The sequence below is a fragment of the Protopterus annectens genome, chromosome 2.part1 (genome assembly GCF_019279795.1).
Source record: "Protopterus annectens isolate FY-2018-M chromosome 2.part1, PAN1.0, whole genome shotgun sequence".
Classification (NCBI taxonomy): domain Eukaryota; kingdom Metazoa; phylum Chordata; order Ceratodontiformes; family Protopteridae; genus Protopterus; species Protopterus annectens.
The window spans coordinates 1,219,555,075-1,219,580,090 of record NC_056729.1 but is presented as its reverse complement, the minus strand read 5'-3'; the positions used below and the strand labels follow the sequence as shown (position 1 = coordinate 1,219,580,090).

Genomic DNA, 25,016 nt, shown 5'->3' with positions numbered 1-25,016 from the left:
CAGTACCCAAGATTGCCTTTATCAGCTTACTACCTAGAGGGTAATAAACTCCTTTCTTTAGATTATGTCTCTTTCTATGCACTCCAGTATTCCACATGATTTTTTGGTGCTATCTCACATTGCCTGCTTACCTTCATGCTGTTATGTGTCATTACCTCTGGTCCATTTTCTTGTTTGCTGTTGCTACCGTTTCCTCTTTTACTTTTCCCTTTTCCTAGATTTCTTGCTAAATATATTATTTCTTCTTTTCTTTGCAGTAAATTTAAGCTGTCATGTCTTAGAGCATTACTGTAAGTGACACAGCTGGCAGGACAGGATAAATATCCAGGGGGAAGGTGGGGAGGAGCAGATTGCGTTCTGTCATAATCTCTCAGAGAAGGTGTGGCATGTAAATGCACATTCTGAGACTGGGCCTTCGGCTGGCCAAGCCACCACCTGGACAGACTTCATAGTGAGCATGCAGGAGGGTTTAATCTCCAGGTGAAGGCACTGTGCGCCTCTGCAATAACACAGGTAGCTCTTTTCCCCCACCCTGAAGGTGGCTTAAGGGCATTACAAATGTCTTTATAGCAGGCTGCTAGTGAGGACACCAAACACCCTCGTAGGTTCATAGGTAGGTACTAGGCTATTGGCCTCAGGGCATAAGTAAGCCTAGCCAAAAGTGTATTGGCTTTCGCAACCCATACAGATTAAATTCCTGCCCCTTTATACAGCAGGGCCACAGAAGTTATCCCAGGGGTGAATTTCCTATTACCCATCCACTCATCAAGGTTTTTCTTGAAAAGTGCTAGTGATGAGCTCTACTTGACGTATATGGGAATTTTGTTCCAGAGCATGGGAAGTCTCTGGGACATGAATCTATCCCTCCAACATGTCCTATTTATTGCTGTGGTAAGGTTTAGGTCCCTAGAGCATGTAGCTCGGAGAGATTGGGATTTCTTTAAGTGGAGCATGCCCATCAATTCTGGGTTTGACATAGCTGTGTATGTCAGACAGAGATCTCCCCGGAGTAAGTGATATGCGACAGAGTAGAGTTGGAGTTTCTTGAGCCAGTCGGCATAGGGAAACTGTTTGAGGCCAGCAGTCCTCTTGGTGAAGTACTTCTGAGGCCTATCCAGTTGTTGTAGGAGTCTTGTGAGGTACATTCCAAATGGGGCATTGTACTCAATGATGGGTCTGATAAGTGATGAGTAGAGGGGGACAATGACCTCCTTTTTTCTAGATGCAAACCCTTTTGTGATTAGGCAGGCCACGTAGAAAGATTTTCTGACCACTGTGGCGATGTGATTGTCAAAGGTGAGGTTACTATCCACTTGGGTCCCTAGGTCTCTTATCACACTCTCTGTGTTAAGTGAACTGCCACCGATATGGTAGTTCATGCGTACTATGTTTTTACCAAAGAGGATGACAATGCACGTTTTGGCATTTAGCTTGAGGCCATGGTTTTGGCACCAGGTATCTGTCTTGGTGAGGCCCTTTTGCAGGATATCTATGTCGGCAGGGCAATCGATTATGGCACCCAGTTTGCAGTCATCTGTGAACTTGGTTAGCCATAGACCCTCAGTGTTCGCTTGCACTTTGGAGAAGTATATGCTGAACATGAGCGGTCCCAGGACTGAACGCTGGGGCACTCCACTTGTCACTGGTTTGGAGTCAGATTTGGAGTCAGCAACTCTCACTGTGTGGGTTCTGTCCATGAGCCATTTGGCTACCCATCTCATGACGTAAGGGTTTATGCTAAGGTTGGTGAGTTTATCTATGATTCCTGAATGGGGGATAGTATCAAAGGCTTTAGTGAGGTCCAGGTAGGCTGTGTGGTCAACCTTGCCCTCGTCAATGGCCTTGGTGACCATTTCAAAGAAGTCTACCAGGTTTAAGAGACAAGATCTACCCTTTACAAATCCGAACTGGGTAGTGTCCAAAGTTTGGAAGTTGCCAATGTCTCTGTTAATGAGTTCCATGATGATATGCTCCATGGCCTTGGAGACCAGGCTTGTCAGACTAATAGGTCGATAGTTCCTGGGGTCTGTGGTGGCTCCTCCTTTGTGGAGTGGGATAACCATTGCTGTGCACCATTCAGTGGGCACATAACCTGTGGTGAGGCTGCGAATGAACAAGGAGTTTAGGTAGCATGTTAGTTCTTTCTGGAGTTCTTGTAAGATGCAGCCTGGGATGTTGTCCGGTCCCATGGATGCTGTGTTTTTGGCTTTAGAGAGTGCCATTTTCACATGCGTGCTTGTGATTAACGGGGCTCTACACTCATCTGGTATATTTATGGGCCCTTTGGGGGGTAAAAGGGGAGTAAAGTTAGCACTGAATCTGTCTGCCAAGATGTTGGCAATATCTGTTGGTTCTGTATATTTTGTGCCATTCTGCTGTAGCTTAGTGCAGATTTGAGTGTTGCCTTGGAGATTCTTGGCATAGCTAAAGAAAGCCTTGTGGTTGTCTTTGGAATCCGTGGCAATTTTTCTTTCAAAATTAGCTTTGGAGGATTTTATGAGTGATCTTAGCTTCTTACTGAGGCCAGTCAGGGAGCTCCTCCATTCATGGGATTTTACTCTCTTTTGCATCAGTTTCTTCCTTCTGTTGTAGAGTTTGTTTATGGCAGGGGACTACCAGATTGTCTTCCTTTTTTGGAGGATAGCGTTTTGGTTCTGTTAGGGATAGCTCAATCCATGCACTCATGTAGGTGCTTGTAGAGTGCATTTGTGTAGGATTCAGCAGCCCTGACTGTATTGTCCATCTGCAGGGGCATCGTGAAGTTAGCCACCTCTGTTTTGAGTAGCATGAAGTTCGCTTTGGAGAATTTTTTTATGATGGTTTCCTTGTGTGGGGGTGGGGTTGGGATGTGCATGTCTAGGGTGATTAGTTTATCGCCTGATCTAACCAGCGAGGAGTTGATCTCGGGCATGGAGCACTGGTCACCCATGTTGGTAATGACCAGGTCCAGAATATTGTTACCCCTGGTGGGGGTGTTTATAAGTTGATCCAGGGCACTGGAGTTTATAAATTCTAGAAACTGTTGAGCAAGGGCATTAGTACAAGAGTAGTCCCAGTTAATGTTGGGGTAGTTGAAATCTCCCATTATTGGGGTATTTGGTTGGACCCTCATTTTATCCAATGTCTCCAGGAACATAGAGTGTGGGTTCTGGGTCATGGTACGGGATCTAGAACAAGCTACAATTTGTAATGCATTTGAAGTTGATCATTTTATGCTTGTACTGTGGTATCATTCTTGGTGAAGGCAGGATGCTACTCAGGGCTAGGGTCATACCTGCCTGGACTACAAGATCGGAGAGCTCTTCCACGTCTCTTTTCATGTAGTCCAGGGAGGTACATCACAGGTCATTTACACCAACATGTACAATGACAGAATCATATTTGTACTTGTTTTGTAGTGACCTGAGTGCATGCGTTATGTGGCAGATTCCGGCACCCGACAAGCAGCTGACAGTAACCTTCTCTTTGTCCAGCCTGGTGAGTGGGACATCAGTGTGCCTGACTACAGAATCACCTATGACTAGTGTGTTGGGTATGTGGTTTTGTCTTGTGGGCTGTGACTGTGTGGCATAGTGGGTTTGTGGGCTATGTGTTGTCTGGGGTGTGTTGGTGGGAGGAGGTTTCTTGTGTGTCTGCTTTGGAGGTCTCTTTTGCCTAGGCAGATTTTTATTCAGGACCTCCGTATATGTCTTGGTGTTTCTATGTGTGGGTTTTGGAGGTGTTGGTTTAGTGGGGCTATGTGATGCAAGTGGGGTGCTATGAGTTTTTACATTCTCCTCTTGACTGTCTGTTCCAGTCTTGGTTGGAGAGAGCTTTGCCTCTAGTTTGGCTGTATAAGTGCATCTCTCGCAGGTATTAGTGTTTGGTGGTAGGAGGACAGGGTTGTCTATGCACATAAGGCAGTTGTAACATTGCCTCAAGATGCCCAGGTTCATCAGGTAGACTGGAGAGTACACCGGGAGATGTTCTCTGGACATGCCTGAATAAGTAGTAAAATCTGTTCTCTTTTTACAAGTGAGGAAGTAAATAGACTATTCCCTCTAGGCAAGTGAGGGGGGTTGAGTGCTGAGGTTTAATTAGTGCAGATTTAGAACAAATACTGGGCTAGAAGATGTGGATTTGAGTACTTAGATTGAAAGACTGACTAGTTATAAGGGAAAAATTGAAGAGCAGACTTTATAGAGCCGGGGATAGTTAACCCAAGCTAGTGCTGCGCGGTGCACAAAACCGCGCAAGGGTGGTTTTCATAATAGTTGACTTTATACAGACTCCTAGATGACTTTTGCCCTTTTACATTTGTTTGGTACCTCTCAGCACAAAGGAAGGATATATGGGCAGCAGGCATGAGGCAAAAATGAACTACAAAAGAAGAGAAAAATAATTTTCTTTAGCAATATTGATCCCACCCACCACACATCAGTCAAAACTGCAAAGATGTTGGCAGGCACAAATTCACTCTATAAAAGTCAGCTCAGTTCTTCTGAATGAGAAATGTTTAGAAGAACTTACACTATGCAGTTAACAGCAGTATATCACTTACTAATAAATTATACCATAAAACACTGCTAGTTATTTGCACAAAAGAAACATTTGTAAAAGAGAAGCAGGGACTACTGAGTGTGAGTGCTTACTGCCTCAATGGTATGTTCTTCAAAAATCTGCTTTAATGGACAGTACCTGACAGCATTCTTCTAACACTGGAAGAGTCATTAAAGAATAATCCCTAAAACATGGGCTGATTCCTAAGCAGCTTCCATGCAAAGAATGTATTAATTCAAGGGTCCCCCCTAGGATAGCTATGCTACAGCCTGTCATTCCTCTACACTGCAGCTATAGCATGTTTTGAGTTTTTCTATTGATCCCTTTTTAAGTCTTTCCTTGTTTTTATATCTGAGTGTTTTACCTGCCAGGTTGACTGAACTGGCTATCCTTTTCTTGATTGTTGGCTTTCACTTTGTTGACTAGCTTTTCTGTTTCTTGCTGTTCATTCTTATCCTCTCTCTTCTCTGTTTTTTACATTTCCTACACTGTATGTCTTACCGAACATTTGATGCCACTAAAGAACTACTAGCTGTTCTTTTTCATTTGCATATTATTCTTACACAAAGATGTGTTGCTTTTGTGACAGCATGTCTAATACTTCGCCATGGTTCATTTGCACTGCATTCATGCCTGTTTAGTTCAACTTTTCTGAAGCACTAGCTTTCTGAAATCTAGAATCCAGTCCGTACACTTGACTGACTGGTTGTCATACCTAAGTAGGTGATAAAGCACAGTGTATGATGATGACTTGTTCTTAAACAGCAGCCCACTTTATAAGATCCCTCTCCCATTTCAGAGCGCAAGGTTCAAAGCCGATTTAACTTATTAACTATCTAGTTATCTATCTATCTATCTATCTATCTATCTATCTATCTATCTATCTATCTATCTATCTATCTATGTGAGTAGACAAAGACCGGAACTGAATGCTCTTTTCCAGTTATAAATGAGTTGTAATAAGATTATGAGTATACGTACAAATGTAAAATGCAGTGTGAATTTTCATTTAAGGCAGGTAAGATAAATCTGTTCAAGGTAACTTTCATAGTATCCAAGCCAGAGTGCACAGAGCTTGCTTAGCCCCCAAAAGCAGATGCAGAATGGCATACTGCAGTCTTGGCCTGCACCAGCTACAAAACCAGGAAAATACTAAATGTATGCTAACTTAAACACAATACTACACTGCCTTGAATTTGATGGGGCCACAATGGGAAATTCTTTTCCTTTACACATTCTTATGTTACTGCAAAGTGTAGTAATTATAACACATAACTATATATTGTACTGTTCTGCAGGGCACAGTTACATATTACACCAACAGTGCCACAGTTCTTGATATGTATCTATAATGTTTTATTTATAATATATAACTTAATTAGCAGGGGCATGGTCATACCCCTTGGTGATTTTGTAGTGGTTTAATGTGTCTATGACAGTATATTCACGTGTATGACACACAAACTCAAGTCTTAGTTTTTAGTGTTAAACCTCTTCATTTTTCAACCGGTCCCTTTCTCACCTTTTTGCATTTTTGACTAGTTGAGCACCCTACAGCAGTTGCATTCTTTATTATGCATTGTCACCCTTTTATTTTCCTCGAGCCTTCTCTGATATCTTTCATTCTTTGTCTCACTGTATCCTAGTTCTGCTGCCATTTATGTTAACATCATGTTTCATTCCACTTCTGAAGACCATAAGTCAAAATGTCATGTACAATAGTTATACTCAATTTGCAGTGTGTAATCAGCCTGCTTTGTCTTGATTATACATCCCATGCTAAAACAGCACCCAGTGTATGTGTGTGTGTGTGTGTGTTGTGTGTGTGTGTGTGTGTGTGTGTGTGTGTGTGTGTGTGTGTGTGTGTGTGTGTGTGTGTGTGTGTGTGTGTGCGTTTGTGTGTGTGGGGGGGCCTTAAATGAAATTTCACACTGCATTTTACATTTGTACGTATACTCATAATCTTATTACAACTCATTTATAACTGGAAAAGAGCATTCAGTTCCGGTCTTTGTCTAGAAAAAAAAAATTGCTGTCTTTTGCATTACAAACTAAATATATAATAAAGCTATATTTGCAGCTACCCATAGCTCCTTACTCTCCTCCTACCTACAGATCTACTCCCAGTATGGATAAAGCTGTGTAACATAGTATACATCCTGTAAGATCTATAGTTCTATGCTGTCTATAACAAGGTACATACATGCACATAGTTTACACAACAACATTCATATGGTGTCTGACAGCTATTCTTTGTACTCATCCAGTGCAGTTGTCTATATGCTTTCAAATCCTCTACACAGTTTACATTGTTGTCTCCTTCCCTCCCTCAGGATTGCTTCACCTTCCTATCATTTTCCAGATCTGTTATGCTATACCTCATCATCTGTTGTTTGCTACATCTTCACTGAAGACCTGTTTCCCTCATTTCCATTCTAGTGTCCTTCTTCCTCTGTTCCCTCATTCTGCTGGTCCTACTTGTCTAGGAATGTGTACTTTTACATTTTTCTTTTAACAGTTTTATATTTACTGCATTTAACTATGAATTACATCAAGCTGATAACTACTCATCATCATCATCCACCCCCTTTCTCATTTTCTACATGTGGTCAGGATGCCATGTTGAATGTAGCCACCTCTCTTGATTGAATGACACGCCTGTCTGTCACAGTTCTTCTCTCGCACAATCCAGCCACCTCTTTGCTGGATGTCCTTGCTTCCTCTTACCTTCTTCCTGTCTGTTCCAAATCTTCTTCACTAGATTGCCTTCTGCTTTTCTTCGGCGCATGTGCCCGAACCACCGTAATCTGTTCTTTTTGATTTTTTTCTGCAATTAGAGCTATTTTGGATTCTGCTCTGATGTCCTCATTTCTTCATCTGTCCTACAGTATGCCTCCTAACACTCATCTCAGGCACTTCATCTGCAGTACTTCTAGCTTCCTCAACTGCTCTGCCTTTATTGCCCAGGTTTCTGTACCATAATAAGTAGCACTGGTTGCACCACTGTTTTGTGCACCTTGATTTTCAGTTTCTTTGGTATTCTGCAGCCCCTCTGATTTTAGGTTTGACATAATTCAGACTTTCTTCCTCCTCCATCACCCCTCCCAAATACTTAAAGCTGTTAACCTGTTCCACTATTTTCCCTTTTGTTTCAGTTTTCAGCTTCCTCTCATTCCGCCATTTGCTGCCATTACATGTATTTTACCTGTACTTAGTTTCATCCCATATGTCTTCAGTTTTGGATTTCATTCTTTTATCCTTTTCGGAAGTTCTTGCTCAGTGTCTGTGTATAATGTTTTGCTCAGAATCTGCCTATAATGCTACATCATCTGCATGCAACAGCTTTGCTGACCTATATCTACTAACCTGTTTGCTAATATATTCCATCACCAGTATGAACAACAGTGGGCTCACACATGAACTCTGATGCACACTCACTCCACTAGGAACCCCTTTGTGAGACTGAACACTATCCATACTTGAGTCATTTGGTTCTTGTACATAGCTTGCAATAATTCTACCCATGTTTCTTTGAACCACTGCAAGACTGCCCAATTCAGCTTTCTTAGAACTTTGTCATATGCTTTTTCCAAGTCTAAGAATGCCCAGTTGAACTCTTTCTTCATCTCTAGCGTCTTTTCAACTATCTGTCTCACTGCAAACAACAGGATAGCTGTGCTACATCCTGATCTGAATCTAAACTTCTCATCTCCCATCTTACTTTCTACGACTCTGTGTATTCATTTATCAATCACCCTCTCCAGAACTTTCATGCAGTGTGGCAGGAGTTTGGTACCTCTGTACTGTCGATAGTTGTGAATGCCTTCTTTGTCTTGTACACTGTATGCTTATTTGACATTCTTCAGTGATGTGTCTTTCTCTTTGTAATTTGTCTTTGTAATGCTATGAGTACACTCAGAAGCACTTTATCCCCTGTCTCTCCCAACATCTTGATCATATCTGTTGTGACCTCATCTGAGCCTGCTGCTTTCCCTGACTTTATTTTCCTTAGTGATGTTCTTACTTCTTCTAGGGTGGGCTCCTCTTCATCTTTCATTGTAGATTTTGTCCTGGGTAGGACAGCTTCTGCGGGGTTTTCTTCATTCAGAAACTGCTGAAAGTACTCATTCCATCTGCCTTTGATTTCCTGTGGGCTGGTGAGCAGGTTGTTAGTGGCATCCCTTACAAAAGGTGTACGACTGTCTTCTTTATCTTTCTATCTTTGCCTTACAAACTGACACAGTCTTTTCAAGCCATCTACTGAGTCACTTTCCGGAAGATGGTAGAGTACCTCTGATGCTTTGTTCTTTGTTGTAGTAACTCTTCTTTTAGCCTCATTGTTAGCCAACCAGTATTCCTTCCTTACCTGGTCAGACTTTTCTGTCTCCCATTTTTCCCTGCACTTCTTTCTTTTGATGGCTTCCTGGACCTCTATATTCCACCACCAGCTTTCCTTATGTACTTTATTTTCATACCTGGATTGGCTATATACCTGTTCTACAGTCCTCACACATGCTGTTTTGAGGTGCTGCCAATCTTCAACTCCACTTATTTCTTCTTCTTCCAGAGGTGCTAGAGCCCTGAATAATGCCCTATCCTTACACTGGAGTCTGACTGTCATGATTGCTATGAGTGTAACACTATTTCTGATGACATCAGATAATTCTGATGAAGCTAATCCCTTACCACAATTCCTACACCATTTCTAGCCTGTCCTCCTTCTGTGTAGTCAAGTGTACAATGTCCTTTCATCTTGTGCTCTGGATGCATCGGATGTTCAGCCCCCTCTTTACCAATCATGTCGTCTGTTTGGCAGGTAGATTGATTTTACATCCAGCTTTCATTCAACAGAGTTATCCAAGGCATTGGCTCACAGCTGCTGGGCTGGGCTTTATGGTGGGCACATACTGGCCATTAGGGACACATACACCCTTCCACATTAGCATGGATCCCTGGCTGAGGTCAAAGTAGGCCAGGTCCTCAACCCGCACATCACTGGCAAATACTCATGGTCATTTGGCTAAACCACTTAGAGCCAATTTTTATGCTGTAGAGTGACTAGTCCTGCCAAGACGCACAGTCTGTGATCAGTGTTCTTGTATCTTGAGAACACTGCACACCACAGCTGATGCTCAAAGGGGTTGGTCTATATAATGCTTTCTCTTCACTCAGCATGTTTCTGTGAGGTGGGAGAAACTCCTTATACATTGAGAGAGAACATGCAAACTCCATACAGGCATTGGCAGGAAGTTATGGTCAAACCTTGCACCTTGGACATAGGAGGTGAAGACCTTAACCATTATGCCAACTGGACTCTGTAAGGGTTTTGTTTTGATTATATCTCTATGTCCCCAAAATAATATTATGTAGCCTGTCAGATCTTCTCATGTTTATGCTTCTGATATGTTGCCTCATTTTTTGTGCTGTCTTGAGCAAACTATAAAAAGGTAACAATGTCTTAAAAATGTTGCACCACGTTAAAAAAAAGAAAAAATAATAATCTTGTAAAAAATATTACAAAGTTCAGCAACACCCCCCCAAAAATACTAATAATCTACCACATAATGAAACAGTTATTAGACTGAAGTGGGTCTACTTTATGTGGTAGAGTGCTGATACCTGAAAGCCCACTTGCTTGCTGCCACTTGCTCTTACTGACAAGTGCCCTAAGCCCCTATTAGCGAGACAACCCAATTATAGTAAATTATGCATTCCTCCCACAATCTGACCCTACTTAACTTTACAGCACCAATAGAACCCTAACTCTATTGACACTACCCATAGGAATCCTATTCCTAACCCCTCCTTAAAATTAAAATCTCTCTTCACTACAACATAAAAATAGAACTCCTGCTCCCAAGCCCTAAGCTCCCTTCTCACTCCTTAACCCTAAAATCTCCCTCTCGATTGCTACCTAAACCCCCAGCCTGCACTCCTATAACCATGGCTGCTACATTAACCTTGCCTCAACTGCAGTACTTTCTTTAGCGAGGCGCTGCAGCTCCAGTCTCTCCCTATGGCTGCTGCATCTCTCTCGAACACATTACACAGAACACTCTTATTTGGTATTATGAATATACAAGTTTTACCAAGGTAGTAGTCCTGAAGAAATGTTTCACATCTGTCAAGGTCCCAGTCACAACAACAGCACCAGTCCGGAAGTGAGGATGCCTTATTTAAATATATGCTTGCCTTGAAGGTGAGAAATTGCATGCTACTACTGCTTTTTTTCGTGAAAGTTTCTACTGCTTCTGCAATTACCCTGATGGTTGTAACTATTCAGCTCTTCAGGAGGTGGCCTCTAAGAACCTATATTATTATTATTGTTATATTTATTATTCAGTGACCTCTTGTCATGCAGTACATTCTGTTCCATTTGGCAGTGAAGTCTCTAGAATCTTAGGATCACATTATTTTAGCCAGACTGCACTTGGGTTTTAGAAATGAAAAAAAAAAAAACACATGCTAGCATAATGAAGGAATTATACACAGAAAATATATGAGATGCGTGCATTATGTAATTACTGCATCAAGTTTAATAAGATCAAAATCATTCAAAATAATTATCCCTTGCTAGACAAAGAAAATACTTTATTTTTTAAGTGATACACTACCATATGTAAATATTATTAATTTTTATAAAGTGACTAATGTCTACTCTGTCCAATTCATACCTAAAAAAACATAGCAAGCCAAAGAAATGGCCCTGCTACCAAATTAATACTCAAAATAAATAAATAAACACTGAGACCATGACATTAGGTTTCCGTATAATATTCCCTTACCTAAAGCTGTGAGACAGAATGCAGTACAACATAACAGAACAGCAATAAAACAAGTTAACATGGATAGACCCCATGTGTCATCATTAATAAGGTGATCTTTAGAACAGCTTCAGTTACTTCACAGATGAAATGACACAACAGGACAAAATATACAGGCAAACACATTATGCAAATCACACATACACACACACACACACACACACACACACACATATATATATACATTTATATATATATATATGTGTGTGTGTGTGTGTGTGTGTGTGTGTGTGTGTATATATATATATATATATATATATATATATATATATATTTGGCTGTAATATTGCTTTAAAGTACCTAGCAGGTCAGCTTACAGCTGCAGGCTAACCTGCTGACTCAAGTAAAGCTGATAAGGAATAGATTATTAGGATTCAGTAACATGAACAATATGTCATACATTTATTAGTAGCGTTATCCTATCAAATATCTTTGTGGACAATCAGGTGATCGTAAGATAATATTTGAAATGGCAATACCATTACATTTAAGACTAAATGAGAGCTCAGGTTTATGCATACCTAGAAAAGAAACGCAGACTTTGCAGAAGGTGTGAAACTGGAACTTGCTGGCAGCCTCCAGGAGTGTTTTTGCATTGGCAGAATCTATGATTAGGGAGCCTGTGTAAACAAACTCCAGCAGCAGTTCCAGAACCTCTGCAGTTATATTTGACATTGATAATTCCAGCTGCTCTCCACTTCCTTTTTCTTTCGATGACCTAGTAAGAGTAGACAAGAAATTCTTAAAAATTATAAAACACTTGTTCCGATAAATTTCATTAATCAACAGCATAAATAAAAAATTTCATTACATTTCTTAAACAACTGCATTTCAGGAGTATAAACTGGATCTGAAAGAAAAGTTTAAACAGGATACTATGCATATATAAATAAATATATTTTACATACTGTGCACTCTCATGCAATAAATTGCAAATAAAAATGAATGAACTAACATTAATGAAAGATATGTTAGCTTGTTAGAAAGGAAACAATACATTTTAGTGTTTAACAACTACTCTGTTATCCTCTGCCAAATTCACTTACAAGAAAAGAAAATCTGCAGAACAGAAGGTCATATACTTTCTCAAAAATGTATACGCCTTTATTACTAATGACCTTCTCTATTATACAGAAATATAAATGCAGTGTTACTTTGAGAAATGCAATTTTCCAAGACTGTTCAGGTATTTTTTTAAAGAAAAAATAATACGTTGAGAAAACGTATTGTTCCCTTCTGGGCATTTACAGGAAGCCCTTAATGAGTATTGCTTTAGAAACAGAATGCAGTCAACACAGACAGACAGAATGGTTAAAGCATTAAGGAAGGGAAAGAACCCTGTCTGCCACAGGAAACCAGCAGCCATCCTTGAGGAGCTCCGTGACTGTGGCCTAGGATTTCTTCTTTCTGCAGAAAGCACTCAGTTCGTGTAAATGGAACATTCCCTGCATCTTAATTGTGAATTAGTTTTAGAGACAATTGTAAAACAGCACGTGTATTCAAGGCAGTATATTCCCATTACAGCTGCAATACAAAGTAGCATTATTTCTGAAAGACAAATTAAGGATGGTAATACTTTATTAACACAGTCGGCTGGCAGAAGAAAATCTTAGAGTTTAAGATAAGTTGTTTACAAGTTGTGCAGTTTAATACTGAGTGGGCATATCTACCATGTTTTCTCTCTGCAAATAAAAACGGAGAAGAAAATGAGTGACTTAAAGGTATACTGTGTCAAAAACAAACCAGATTCTACCCAGATATCTACAGTCACATGATGTGATTTATATGGGCACTAGAGCCAACACATTTAATATAAAGAATGTGATTATAATTAACAAATTACAATGTGACATTTTTCTAAGGCTTATCTTTATCTTTATCTTTTTTAATTAAGATATGCAAGGAATATAATTACAAAAGAAGAAGAAAAGCATAGGTATTTATGTAGTTTCTCTTTCATAAACCCTCTATGCACCTATTTATGTATTCATACAGATGTCAATACATTTCATAGAATGTTTATACATTTTCTTTACAAAAATCATATACATATTACACAATGTCCTCCTAAATGCTTCAGATTTCATCAGTAAATGGGGGATTTTTTTATTCAGTGGGTTTTCTGTCATATGTACCTTGCTAGTCACCCTATCAAAAGCACTGCTAGTTGCTGACCCATTCTTCAGGACCTGGATTCACATCTGGTGGGCATCTCACACTTGGTTTGTTAAATTAAGTTACAAAACTTATGTTTTAAGAGACAGCTAGAGTGAAACAAATTCTCAAGTAAAAAAATGGAATCTATGGATATCCCATCCTGCAGACCATTCGTTTAAAGTTCAAAAATGTCTGTACAGAATGATATAGAGGCTGGGGGTGACCTTTTCACAAGCAGAGATGGTATGAGATTAGGACCAAATCAACCACTGCATTTTTGAGCTAGTCTATCAGCACAACAGCAGGATCTTCGTCTGCAGTGCTAATAATCCCTGCTTAGGAAAAGCCCAGATATCCGAAGATCTGTTGAGGTGGGCAAGGTGAACTGCACATTTTATGCTCCTGTTTTGAGGAAGGTGAGGATCTCTGCAGCAGCAAAGTTTTTGCCAGGTATCTATGAGGTAGAGTGTGTACATTTGTGATATCACTGCATGCCATGCCCTGCTAAAAGGTTAATAAGGGGGTGGCTTACCTAACGGCCACCTTAATACACCCCCCAAATGTGCAAGCCTGGATGAAAAGAGGTAAATGAAGGCATCAAGATGTGGTACTCACTGCCCACCAAAATTGGAGTATCAGAGTCTTTTTATTGGAAGCTAAAGAGAGATTTGCAAAAGTTATTATCAGAGAACACCTGAATATATTGTTTCAACAGGCCAGATTAAAAAAATACACAAAACAGAAACATCAAAGGAGCAGTTATATAAAGAACATCACTTAGAATTTTAAGCTAAGAAATAAAACAAAACATGAGCAATGTGGCAAGCAAGCAAAAATGGGAAACTATTACTCTCCTGACTTTTGCTGTTGTGTGATTGTGGGTGCCAGAATCCAAAACAGAGATTTTTCCAGTTCAAAAATTAGCCTTCATGACAGATTTGACCACTACTCTACAAAGATGCAATTATGCATGTCTGTAAAGCAGTTAGACTTGCTGTGAGATGCCACAAGCCTCTGCAGTAGCAGTTCAAAGGGCAAGAAGGCAAAGAGGAGAGAACAGTAATAACTTGTGAATGCATTCCAACAGATTCCTTGTTACAAGATACCGAGAAAGGCCGGAGCTGATTGTTCCAGTTCTACCTGAAGGTGCTGCTTCATCCCCTCTTCCAGCAGCTTAATTCCCATGCTGGATGATAGCTTATAGTGGTACTACTGGGATGAATATGACCTTGTGTTTAAATGGCTACTGGACTGTTAGCGATTCCTTCTTCCAAAAGTTCCTACAGGAAATACATGTTTTTTATTCAGTTATTAACAGGTAAGTCCACTGCAGACAAATGTCACTTATCAGGAGTGACTTGACAGCACTTTCTCCCTAAGTGACTTGATCAGAGTCACAACTGGCAAATGGAGGTGGAAGGACTCAAAGCCTGCACCATTTACTATGGGAAGCAGTTCATTAACAGCTCGGGGCTTTAATGTTCTGCACTAGTTTCCAGAAAGTTACTAAACATAACACCATAAGCTCCACCCCTGATACAATATGTTATTTGGCTCAGAAAACAAGCATCTTCCATGTCAAGGCATCAGTAGCGGCCTTAGGTCAACTGGTGCCCTAGGCAAAAGGGCTCCACAGCGCCTCCCACCAGACCACCTGGTGCCCCCATCCTGGTCTACCTACTCCAAATAAATACTGGAAAAGCACTCCTACTAGAGCGGCACCCTAGGCGGCCATCTAGTTGGCCTATGCGTAAGGCCGTCTATGCAAGGTATATATGTTTCACTCACTTAGGTAAAAAAAAAAAAAAAAAAAAACTAATATAATACTGCACTCACTACCGGTGCAGTAAAAAGATGTATGTTACTATTATTCTATGAGATGGCAAATATGCAGAAGATAAGAAGCATTAAGGTGCTGCATAAGATTTGACTAGAATCAATCAGTTTATAATGGCTAGTAAATGTATTATTTGGTGTTACTTACATGTATTAAGCTGTACACCTGCACAATGCAGGATAGCATTTATATATAGAGTGGGGCAATGCTGCTTACTTAATACATTCTTGAAGCACCCCCCTCAAGCAAGACTCATGAACATGTCCAGCATGGCTCTAGGGGAAGAGAATAGAGTATAAGAGTCATATGGACCTGAATAAAAGTAAATTCACCAGTTCATAGGTTCATAGGTGTGTACTTGACTAATGGCCCTGGAGCCTTTACAAGCCTAGCCCATAGGATTACCCTGGCATCGTGCCACCCAACCTTAGTTCCCAGTGCCTCTGTCGAGTAGAGCCACTGGAGTGATCCCCAGGGTGAATTTTCTATTTCCCATCCATTCATATAGGTTGCTTAAAGGAGCAGTTTAATCATTTACTTAAAATTTGAGTGTTGTAATGAGGCCTAATCTTACTGAATGTAGTAAGTGAGCCACTACTGGACATCATCCCAGAAAACACATTCCTGTCTTGGAATGATGGAAGAAAGACTTACCATACCACTGATAGACGCTGAATATACGGGAAAGTGCAGCTGGTTCAATGTATGCACAAACAGGTATTTATTTAGTTGCATTTGTTATCCAATCCCAAATGATGCTTTACATCATATCCATTATGGAGTGGGGTATGTTAACAACAAATTTAAAGACCTTGCTCATTTTTTTGAATTATTAAAAATAAGGTTGCAGATATCAACTCTTCAAGAATTAGAACATCTCATCACACTATAAAGGTGTACTTCCGTAATGTTCAAAGTCTAGGAAATAAATATCTAGAAATGAATGGTACAATGTGAACAGATAAAATGAGTATCATAACTATTGTTAAACCATGGGATGTTACCAACTTGACTTTTCCATGGTATACTAAATACTTGTGTTTGAGATTAGGAATGGAGGTGGACTTCTTTTACTGTTTAAAGTCTCACTGCATTCAGAGCTAGTTTATATAAACAGTCTTTTAGAAATATTAGTTGCCAGTCTTAAGAGTCAATTTAAATACTTACTGCAAATATATTTTCAGTCTGGAGAATATTGTACTTCATAAACAAGTAATCTTAATAGATGATCTGAACTTCTCAAAAGTAAATTGAGATAGTTATACACCAGGTACAAACTTTCAACAAGAATTCATAGACATTATTTCAATTAATAGTTACTCACAATTAGTTAGGGAACCAACCAGAGAAAATAACACTTTGGATATTATTGTTTTAACATTTATTGATTTATTAAACATTTGTTTACTGGGATGGTTTGACTGGACAACAGTGTCCATTGTCAGCGGAGGCCTGAGGAGAAAAGCTCCAGAAAAATATATTTTTACTAATACATGTCTGGTACAACAAAGAAAAAGTTTACTATACAGCTTATATGTATCTACTTACAGTTATCAACTCTCAGAGGATAATAAAAAACATATTTGTACAGATCCCCTGTAGGTTATTCCATTCTGAACTCATTACCATTCAAAATAATTACTGAAAGACATAAACTTCAAACAGTAATGAAAAATAATGACAACTCTTTACTTAATTATGATAACATTAGTGAAATATTAACTCAGATTAACTGGTTAGATGAAGTAATGAACATGGCAAAGGATAGTCTAGATTAGACAATACATTAAGTCATTAAGTCATTGTACAAAACTGTTACTGATGCTAAACTTAGGATGGTACCTTATTGTTTGGGTACTAAATTAATCAAATTAAGCAAAAAGAAAAAAAGAGTGTTATAAGCAATACAGGAAATACTCAACATGAAGAAATAAAGTAAAACTTAAGATCTTCAGAGATTTCAAATGTAAGCTTAGATATAAAATAAATAAATAAATAAATTTGAGACCAAATCTGGCTGGCAATAAACAGAATAATAAACTACAGTATAAATACATTAATTTAGTAAGTCAAATGAAATATTCAATAGAATCGATAGCAAACAGATTGCAGAAGCATTCAATAGGTACTTCTCTTTTAATAGTGCCTACTTTGGTTTAATATCACCTACCAAAGATGCAGTTGTAACACTGAAGGGCATTTGCTCAACTATTTTGAACCCTCTTATTAATAATTCATTGAAAAAAATAATAAGAAAACATCAATGGGACATGACAACATTCCTGCAGTATTAATTTCTAATATCCAAAAATTTCTAGTTCAAAATATATTTTCCATATTTAATGGACTTCTGACTAAAGGTATTGCCCATGAGTTGTAGCAACAGTGTATGCCTGTTTTTGATTCTTTAAAAAACAATTAGTCTTACACTGCTAATAGGTAAATGCTTTGAAAAATGCTTAATCCATCTTTTAAAAGATCCAGTCAACAGTTTATGTTGTACTGACATAGAACAACATGGTTTCACTGCAAGTAGGTCAGCTTTTACCAATCTATGCCATGTTATTCTTGCTATGGGTACGGGACTCTCTGCAGCTGTTATCTTTTTCGGTGGGCCTAGCTAAAGCGTTTTAACATTTTGCTTAATTTTTCAAAACATAAAGCCTTACCTGACTAAATGGATTGATAGCTGTGTTGTAGGATGGTCTCAGTGTATATCAGTACAAGGAGTCCATTCAGACTACTTACTCACATTTTGGGGGGTACCCCAAGATAAAGGTGTTGGTGTCCTTTTTATTTCATTTAGTTTTTGTCAATATATCTACCTGTAAATCAATGTTAGATTAATAAGTATGCAGATGACTGCAAGGTTGGATTTGTTTCAATAGCCAGTGAAGACATGAATTCAGTAAGTAGGTATTTAAAGAACATTGCTAGTTTGGAAGAATGTTGCTATTTCAGTGAAAATAAATTTTAAATGATGCATTTTGGCAGACAAGCACTAAGATGTGCAATAGCTCTATATGGATCCATTCTTGAAGAGGTGCATGTCTATATAGATCTTAGCATCACAATAATAACTAAATTATCATTTGAGAAACATGTTAATAACATAATTATTAAGACCTTAAATCATATGGTTCTAATGCTAAAATCTATTTCTTTAAGAGAAGCAAGGACCACAGCTATGCTTTATATTTCTTATATGAGACCCTTATTAGAATATAATAATTCATTTTGCATCTACACAGGAAGTCAACTTCAAAAAGTTATATCAATTCAGGGAAAATTTACAAGACAGTTCAGCTAAAGATCTCAGTTTTTATGATAGATTCTTAATGGTTTTCTCTCCATTGTAGATAAATTAATAGTAAAGCTATCTTCGCTTATATAGCTTTCAAAGATGAAACACTGCAAGTTCTACTGATCTTAGAAATGTATTCAAATCCTATCGCTCAAAAGTGTAAAATTATGTTTATCTGAATAAAACTTCATTAAGAAGCAAATATATCATGCAGGCTATCCCAAGAATTCAGAACAGCCTATGTTACAGTTTGCAGATGTCCAACAATCTGATAAAATGTAAGGAAATTTTGAACTTTCAGACAGGACATGATGCCTTTAATCTTAATTTTACAGAGTCAGTTTATTTAAAAATGTCTTAAGTCTTGAACACTAGTTTTCATAACTTATAAACTAGGGTAAAGCTCTGGTTCACATGAACTTTTTTTCAGACTCATCCTGGGAGCACTGTCTAGTTAAGTGACTTTGCTCAGAGTCACATGTTAAATATGTTGGGGGTGAGGAACTCAAACTGTGGATCACATGAAATAGCCCATTAACAGCATATAGCCTTATTCCCCTACACTAACTGCCAGACAAGGTATCATTACTAAAAGCCATGCATTTGCATAAACTGTGCCATGCGTTTTCACCATGTTTCACATTCAATTTTTTTATGTTGTGTTTATTTGTTCTTTAACAAATCAAAGTATGTGAGCATACTAGTATTCCATGCATGAATACTGCCATATATACTTGTCCCGCCTGATCTGCGGGTCCATGTCACTTAAGTAATTGTTTACTCTATGCATCCTTTACTGCTCTGTTTTGCTATGCATGACATACAAGTATATGTTTTCAAATGTACTGTTATTGAACAAGAAGCCATATCCTTCTAGCGTACTATTTCACAGCAAGACATAGTTATTTATAATTTAAATTTCACCTGAATATGGGTCCTACATTACTAGCATGCTGTTAAATTTGTCAAAGAATAAATAAACATAACATAAAAAAACTGAATGTGAAACATTATGATGAAAAGTTTGGTTTAAGGCAGATTAGGATGATAATACATTTCAGACTGTGCTAATATTAAAAACAAATTATTTTTCCACAACACACAGATCTAAAAAAGGGTCATCACTTGCTCAAAAACTCACCAGACTTAAGGAGTTGAAGCACATGATGACCCTTGCACCCACTGCCGGATAAGGACATAAAGCAATAGTGGCCATAACTGCAAGAGTGAAGTAGGTGAATGGCCAGTGTAACATAATATGAAGAAGAAAAGATGCAAAATCACACTGGTTAGAATTAAATTCATTCTATCTCAAGCTCCATCGAATGAGCTTAACACTCTACAATTCAAAGGTAAACATATATTCTTTGTCATTTACGAAGCGTGAGTGTAGCGAATGGTAAGGCATTTTAATAAAAAAAAAAAAAAAAAAAAAAAACAACTGCCAGAGAGCTAAAGCCAACTGAAATTAAGTAACTCAACATCTTCTAATTCTTCATTCATTAACTACGGGACATCTGAAGAAAATCACTCTTCATTATACAGCTAGAATATGACAGATGAAATGAAACATCTGTCTAAAGCAAATTCACAATTGTAAAATAAGTGCCAAACTTTTAACAACCCTATTAGAGAAGTGAGTTACAGTCCAAGACAAAGTGATCCAGACAGCTATTCCACTGCGCAACATTTCTTGTTAAAAATATTGTATGGTGGGTGTTAGTAAGCCTTTTACAAGTAGCCATTTGGATTCTAAGTTTAGGTGGTCTGTGATTGAAAATGAGTGCTTAAGTAATGTTTTGAATTTACACATGGCACGTTTTGTGTGGCTTTACAGGGATGAGTAACTGACTAGGTCATCTGCATACTGGGTGCTTGGGGAATTACTGTTAAACTGAGAAAGCAGGGCTGCCCTCCTACAGATCTTTGTGGAATTCTATTTGGAAGGTGGATAGGAGCTGACTTATAAGAGATTCTTAACTGTGTGACTTTGCAGACAGTCATAATTATATGAGACAGAATGGGCATACTGTGATAGAAATTAGCAGTAAGATGTGGGAGAAGTTCTCAAAGGCAATGTCACCAGTAAAGGTCCATGTTCCACATGCTCTCATTAGCTGTAGGTGAATGTTAAAAGAACCACAGTAGTACTACGAACTTTGAGAAATCTAATTTGTCTTCTGCAGTGCATGCTATGATTTTAAGATGTTGGTAAAAATGTTGATGTTTCTAATAATTTGGACAAAGTAAAATAGACTGAAAAGTGTCTAAAGTTATTAGATGACTGTGGATTGATAATTTTCAGTAGATGAAATATAGTAGCAATGTTCCAGAATTCAAGATGGGTGCAGTCTGAATCAATATGTTAATTCTATGACACAATGTAGTAGTGATGAACACATCATAAGCATGAGTGAATTTTGGGTATAGACCACCAAATCCCAGCTGACCAGACAGCTGAATAGTTTTCATCCATTTATTTATTTGCTGGACTGTGACTGGTTTAAAACACAGAAGTGCTGCATCATGAAGACAATTGAGGGGTGACTACAGGTACTGCAGAGTGGGAACCCAGATTTGCAAAGTGAGGTGTTAGTAAGGTTGGCAATATTATTTATTTTGGTTACAGGGGGTATTATCATAGTAGAGTGTTAGATTAATGTTACTGCTGGATTTCCCAAAATGTTTGCTTAAGTCTTCTATCTACAGGGATGGTGAATGTCTAGTTAGAATATATAGTTTATATTTCATATAGGTGCATTTTCCTGACTTGGTGTGTTTCTGCACTATTTTAAGTAGTTTTGACAGGATGTCACTGATTTTTCAGTTTTATACTTACACTAAGCCCCTTGCTCTAATATGCAGTTATAGATTACTGTTACACAAAGTAGAAGACAAATGCTTTGTACATTTTGTGTTACTTATGACATTTTGTTCTGAAGCAGTGTGTTAAAATTTGAGAAGTTGTGGAAAGCTGTATTAGCTTGAGAGTGTTTAGTAATGGGGTCCAGTAAAATGTGCTAATCCTGAAAATAAGCAGCCATTGTCACCATGCCTGGAACAGGCCTTTATTTTGAAGACAGTGTAGAAATGATAAGAGTTGTGGTCACTAATCAGCGGAGGTAGTATGGGCTTGCTTAAGTCCTCTAGGATTATTTGTTAATATTTGGTTGATGACAGTATTACTATCAACACTACAAGTTAGAAGACTGGGTTTTGTTAGTAAGTAATGATCTGACTTAAGTTTGCAGTTGGTGAAGGCTTCACAAGAAGGCAAAACTAAAATATTATTTTTGGTAGTGCTCCTCGTCCTTTGATGCTGACATCATGGGGATGATCATATGACCTCATTCAACATGGCTACCCATAAGACAGAAAGCAATACTTCCACCATGACTGTATAAACTTCTCAGAGTTCAGTAATGCTGGCAGTTTCTCAGCTAAAGCTGTTATGACTAAAGTTGTCCTAGATCCTTTAAGTCATGATCTCACACTTTTCCTTAAAAAAATCTGACTTTAAAACTTTGGCCTTATGGGAAAAAAATTCATAACTATCTTTTATAAGAAACATGATTTTAACTTGACTTTCTGTACATATGTTTTATGAAAAGAATGTTTGGTTGAAATGTTTTTGATTGGTTATTTATATATCACATGACTTTTTGAAGGGCATTTAAAACTAATTGATCATTGTGGTGTTTGTTTCTGAATAAGTCTATGGTATAGTCTTGAAAGTGCTTACACTTTTGTTTTATTAAATTAGTTGTCCTTGAACATATGGCTGGACCTGTTTCTTTGTTTTGCAATCGGATTTTTTTAAGTTTTTTGTGTTACAGTTCTTAGTAAATCTCACACTTTTTAACAACAGCAGCAGAGGAGCTGAAGTGTAGTGCAGCTGTGCAGAATCTACTGCCTGAGCTCTGGTGTATGGCATCTGATGGGAGACTTTGAATATGTGTCTGTAATCTGTATGTCCTTTATTTAATGATATGCAACTTCTCAAATCCACTTTTGTATTCTGTAGAGCTTTTGTTACATAAGTCTGTTCCACAGTCAGTACAGTATTGTCAGTGGACTGACAGTACGTTTTCTAAGTAATGTGTACCTCAGGACTCAGTTCCGGGGCCTCCACTTTTGTCTGTTTTTATAAATAACCTAACTCTTGATCTTCCTCACTGAGATATAATATTGTATGCTGATGACCTCCTCCTACTAGAGTTCAGCCCGTTCCTTCCTGTAAATCAAACCTTGCAAACTATCTTTTTCCTCTATGACGGTGGACCAACAATAATAAATTAATCATTAGTCCAGATAGATCAAATGTTATGGTTTTGTCACACCATAGAAACTGACAAATGCCACCCCCAGAACTCCTTATAAGGGACAGGTGCAATAATTACATCCCATACGTAACTCAGAAATAATACCTGGGAATTCTACTGGATCTTAACTGAAGCTTCTCCCCCCAAATGATAACATTTTATTTATTATTTATTGACATTTGATTACTGGGAAAGTTCAAAGTTAATCTGGGCAGGTGCCCATTTTTAGTGGTGCTCCAGGGAGAAAAGCTCCAAAGTATTATAAAACATTTTAAGAACAATACTTTTACAATCTTCAAAAATAATACTGTAAAAACAATAAAAAATCTACAGTTTAATCAATCAGAGGTGGTGCTGCGGTAGCGTTGTCGCCTCACAGTAAGACACTGTCATGTTCGATTCTCAGCTAGAGCGTCTTCTGCATGGAGACATGCGTGAATGGGTGTACCTTCGTTGAAGGTTGTGCGTCAGGGCTGGTAACTCGGCATGTAAAAATCAACTACCAATTATTTGTGGACTGGAGTTCCGCTGTGGTGACCCCTAACTGGGAAAAGCTGAAAGACACAACAACAACCAAATTAGACCTAATGTGAAAACACTGGTTAAGAACAGATACAACTTATATGACCATGCTTTAATAGTCAGATAAATTTTAGCCAGTTTAGAGAAATTAAAGGTAAGTTAGTATAATACAAACAGGAATTGCAATATGAAGTGGGAGAAAAAAACAAGGTTATGGCATATTTAGATCGAGAGTGAGAAAGCAAAACTGATTGAAGTAAGGAAGTAAGAAAATGAATGGATTGGTTTTGCCAGGCTATGAGTAATGATAGGACTCCAGTGAAAATATTTTGATTATTCATGAGTGCATGGATGCAGTGTTAAAAAACAATTATGCATATTCTGAAAGCAAATATTTCCAACAAATAAAAGGGGTATCCATGAGAGCCTCCTGTGTCCCTGTGTTGCCAGCATTGTAATGTGGTACTGGGAAAAGTACTTTATGCTTGACAATGAGTTTTGGCCCAGTATTCTTCTCTAGCTAAGATTTTTGGACAATATTTTTATTCTATGGACAGATTTCTCAGCTAAGTATGATGAGTTGTTTAGATACATTAATAAAAGTGTAGACTTTCTTAGGTTTACAAGTGACAAGAGTAATAACATTAGTTATTTAGATGTCACAGTTTTGAAAAACAGAGCATGCAGAATATGAGAATCAATAATTTTTAGGAAGGCAACTTTTTTGAATGGTTACCTGCATTACTCGAGTAACCACCCTTTGAGGCGGAAAAAGAGCTTAGTTAAAGGGCAAATGGTGAGGCTTTCCAGGCTGCTAACTGATGATAGCCAGCTCTTGTTAGAGGTGAACAAACTTAAGATATCAGTTTTGGAATGGATTTACCCCATGGAATTAGTGAATAACACAGCCTTTGAGTGGTCTCAGGAAGTGCGACCAATTACAAAGCAATTTTAGATTATTCAGGGTCTTCCTAGTTTGGAGTATTAAATAACACTAGGAATAAACAGCGATCTAATGATCATGATTCTCACATTTAACCACAGTGCAGGTCAGCTGAAGAAAATGTTTTTGCAAAAATTGATCAGAGATGTTTGATCCACTGGTCTAACTCAAAAACTAGGCAAACCTCCTACATTTGTCTTTAAAAGAAGTACAAATGTTAAAGGATCATTGGAAAAAGGGACCAGAGAAATGTACAAGTGTGAGGCTTATTGGCAATGTAGGTTTATTAATGACAGTATAAACATTACCATCCCTTTTTACTCAAAAACTTTATCTTGCATGGCTAAATACAACTGTGGAACAAGAGTGGTAGTTTATATTGCATCTTGCCTTACCTGCCATGTTTTTTATGTAGGGAAGACTGAGTAAGCATTGCAATATAGGATTTATGTTTTAAATCAGCTATACCTGTTGCTCAGGCTGCTGCAGAGAGACTGACCTACTGCCAGCTGTGTGATATTGAGAAAAGATAAGAGTTTATTCTCATTTAATGTCTGCACTTTTGATT

The 25,016-nt window shown here is 38.2% G+C and overlaps 1 protein-coding gene across 4 annotated transcripts in view; it reads right to left on the bottom strand.

Moving 5' to 3' along the window:
• The window catches only part of KLHL29 (kelch like family member 29), a 2,735,259-nt gene that overhangs the window by 420,093 nt on the left and 2,290,150 nt on the right, over positions 1–25,016 (bottom strand). For all 4 annotated transcript variants that reach the window (XM_044062747.1, XM_044062745.1, XM_044062748.1 and 1 more), the window contains one exon: positions 11,885–12,081. In XM_044062747.1, the coding sequence (XP_043918682.1) occupies positions 11,885–12,081 (197 nt within the window). The remainder of the gene's footprint in view (positions 1–11,884; positions 12,082–25,016) is intronic.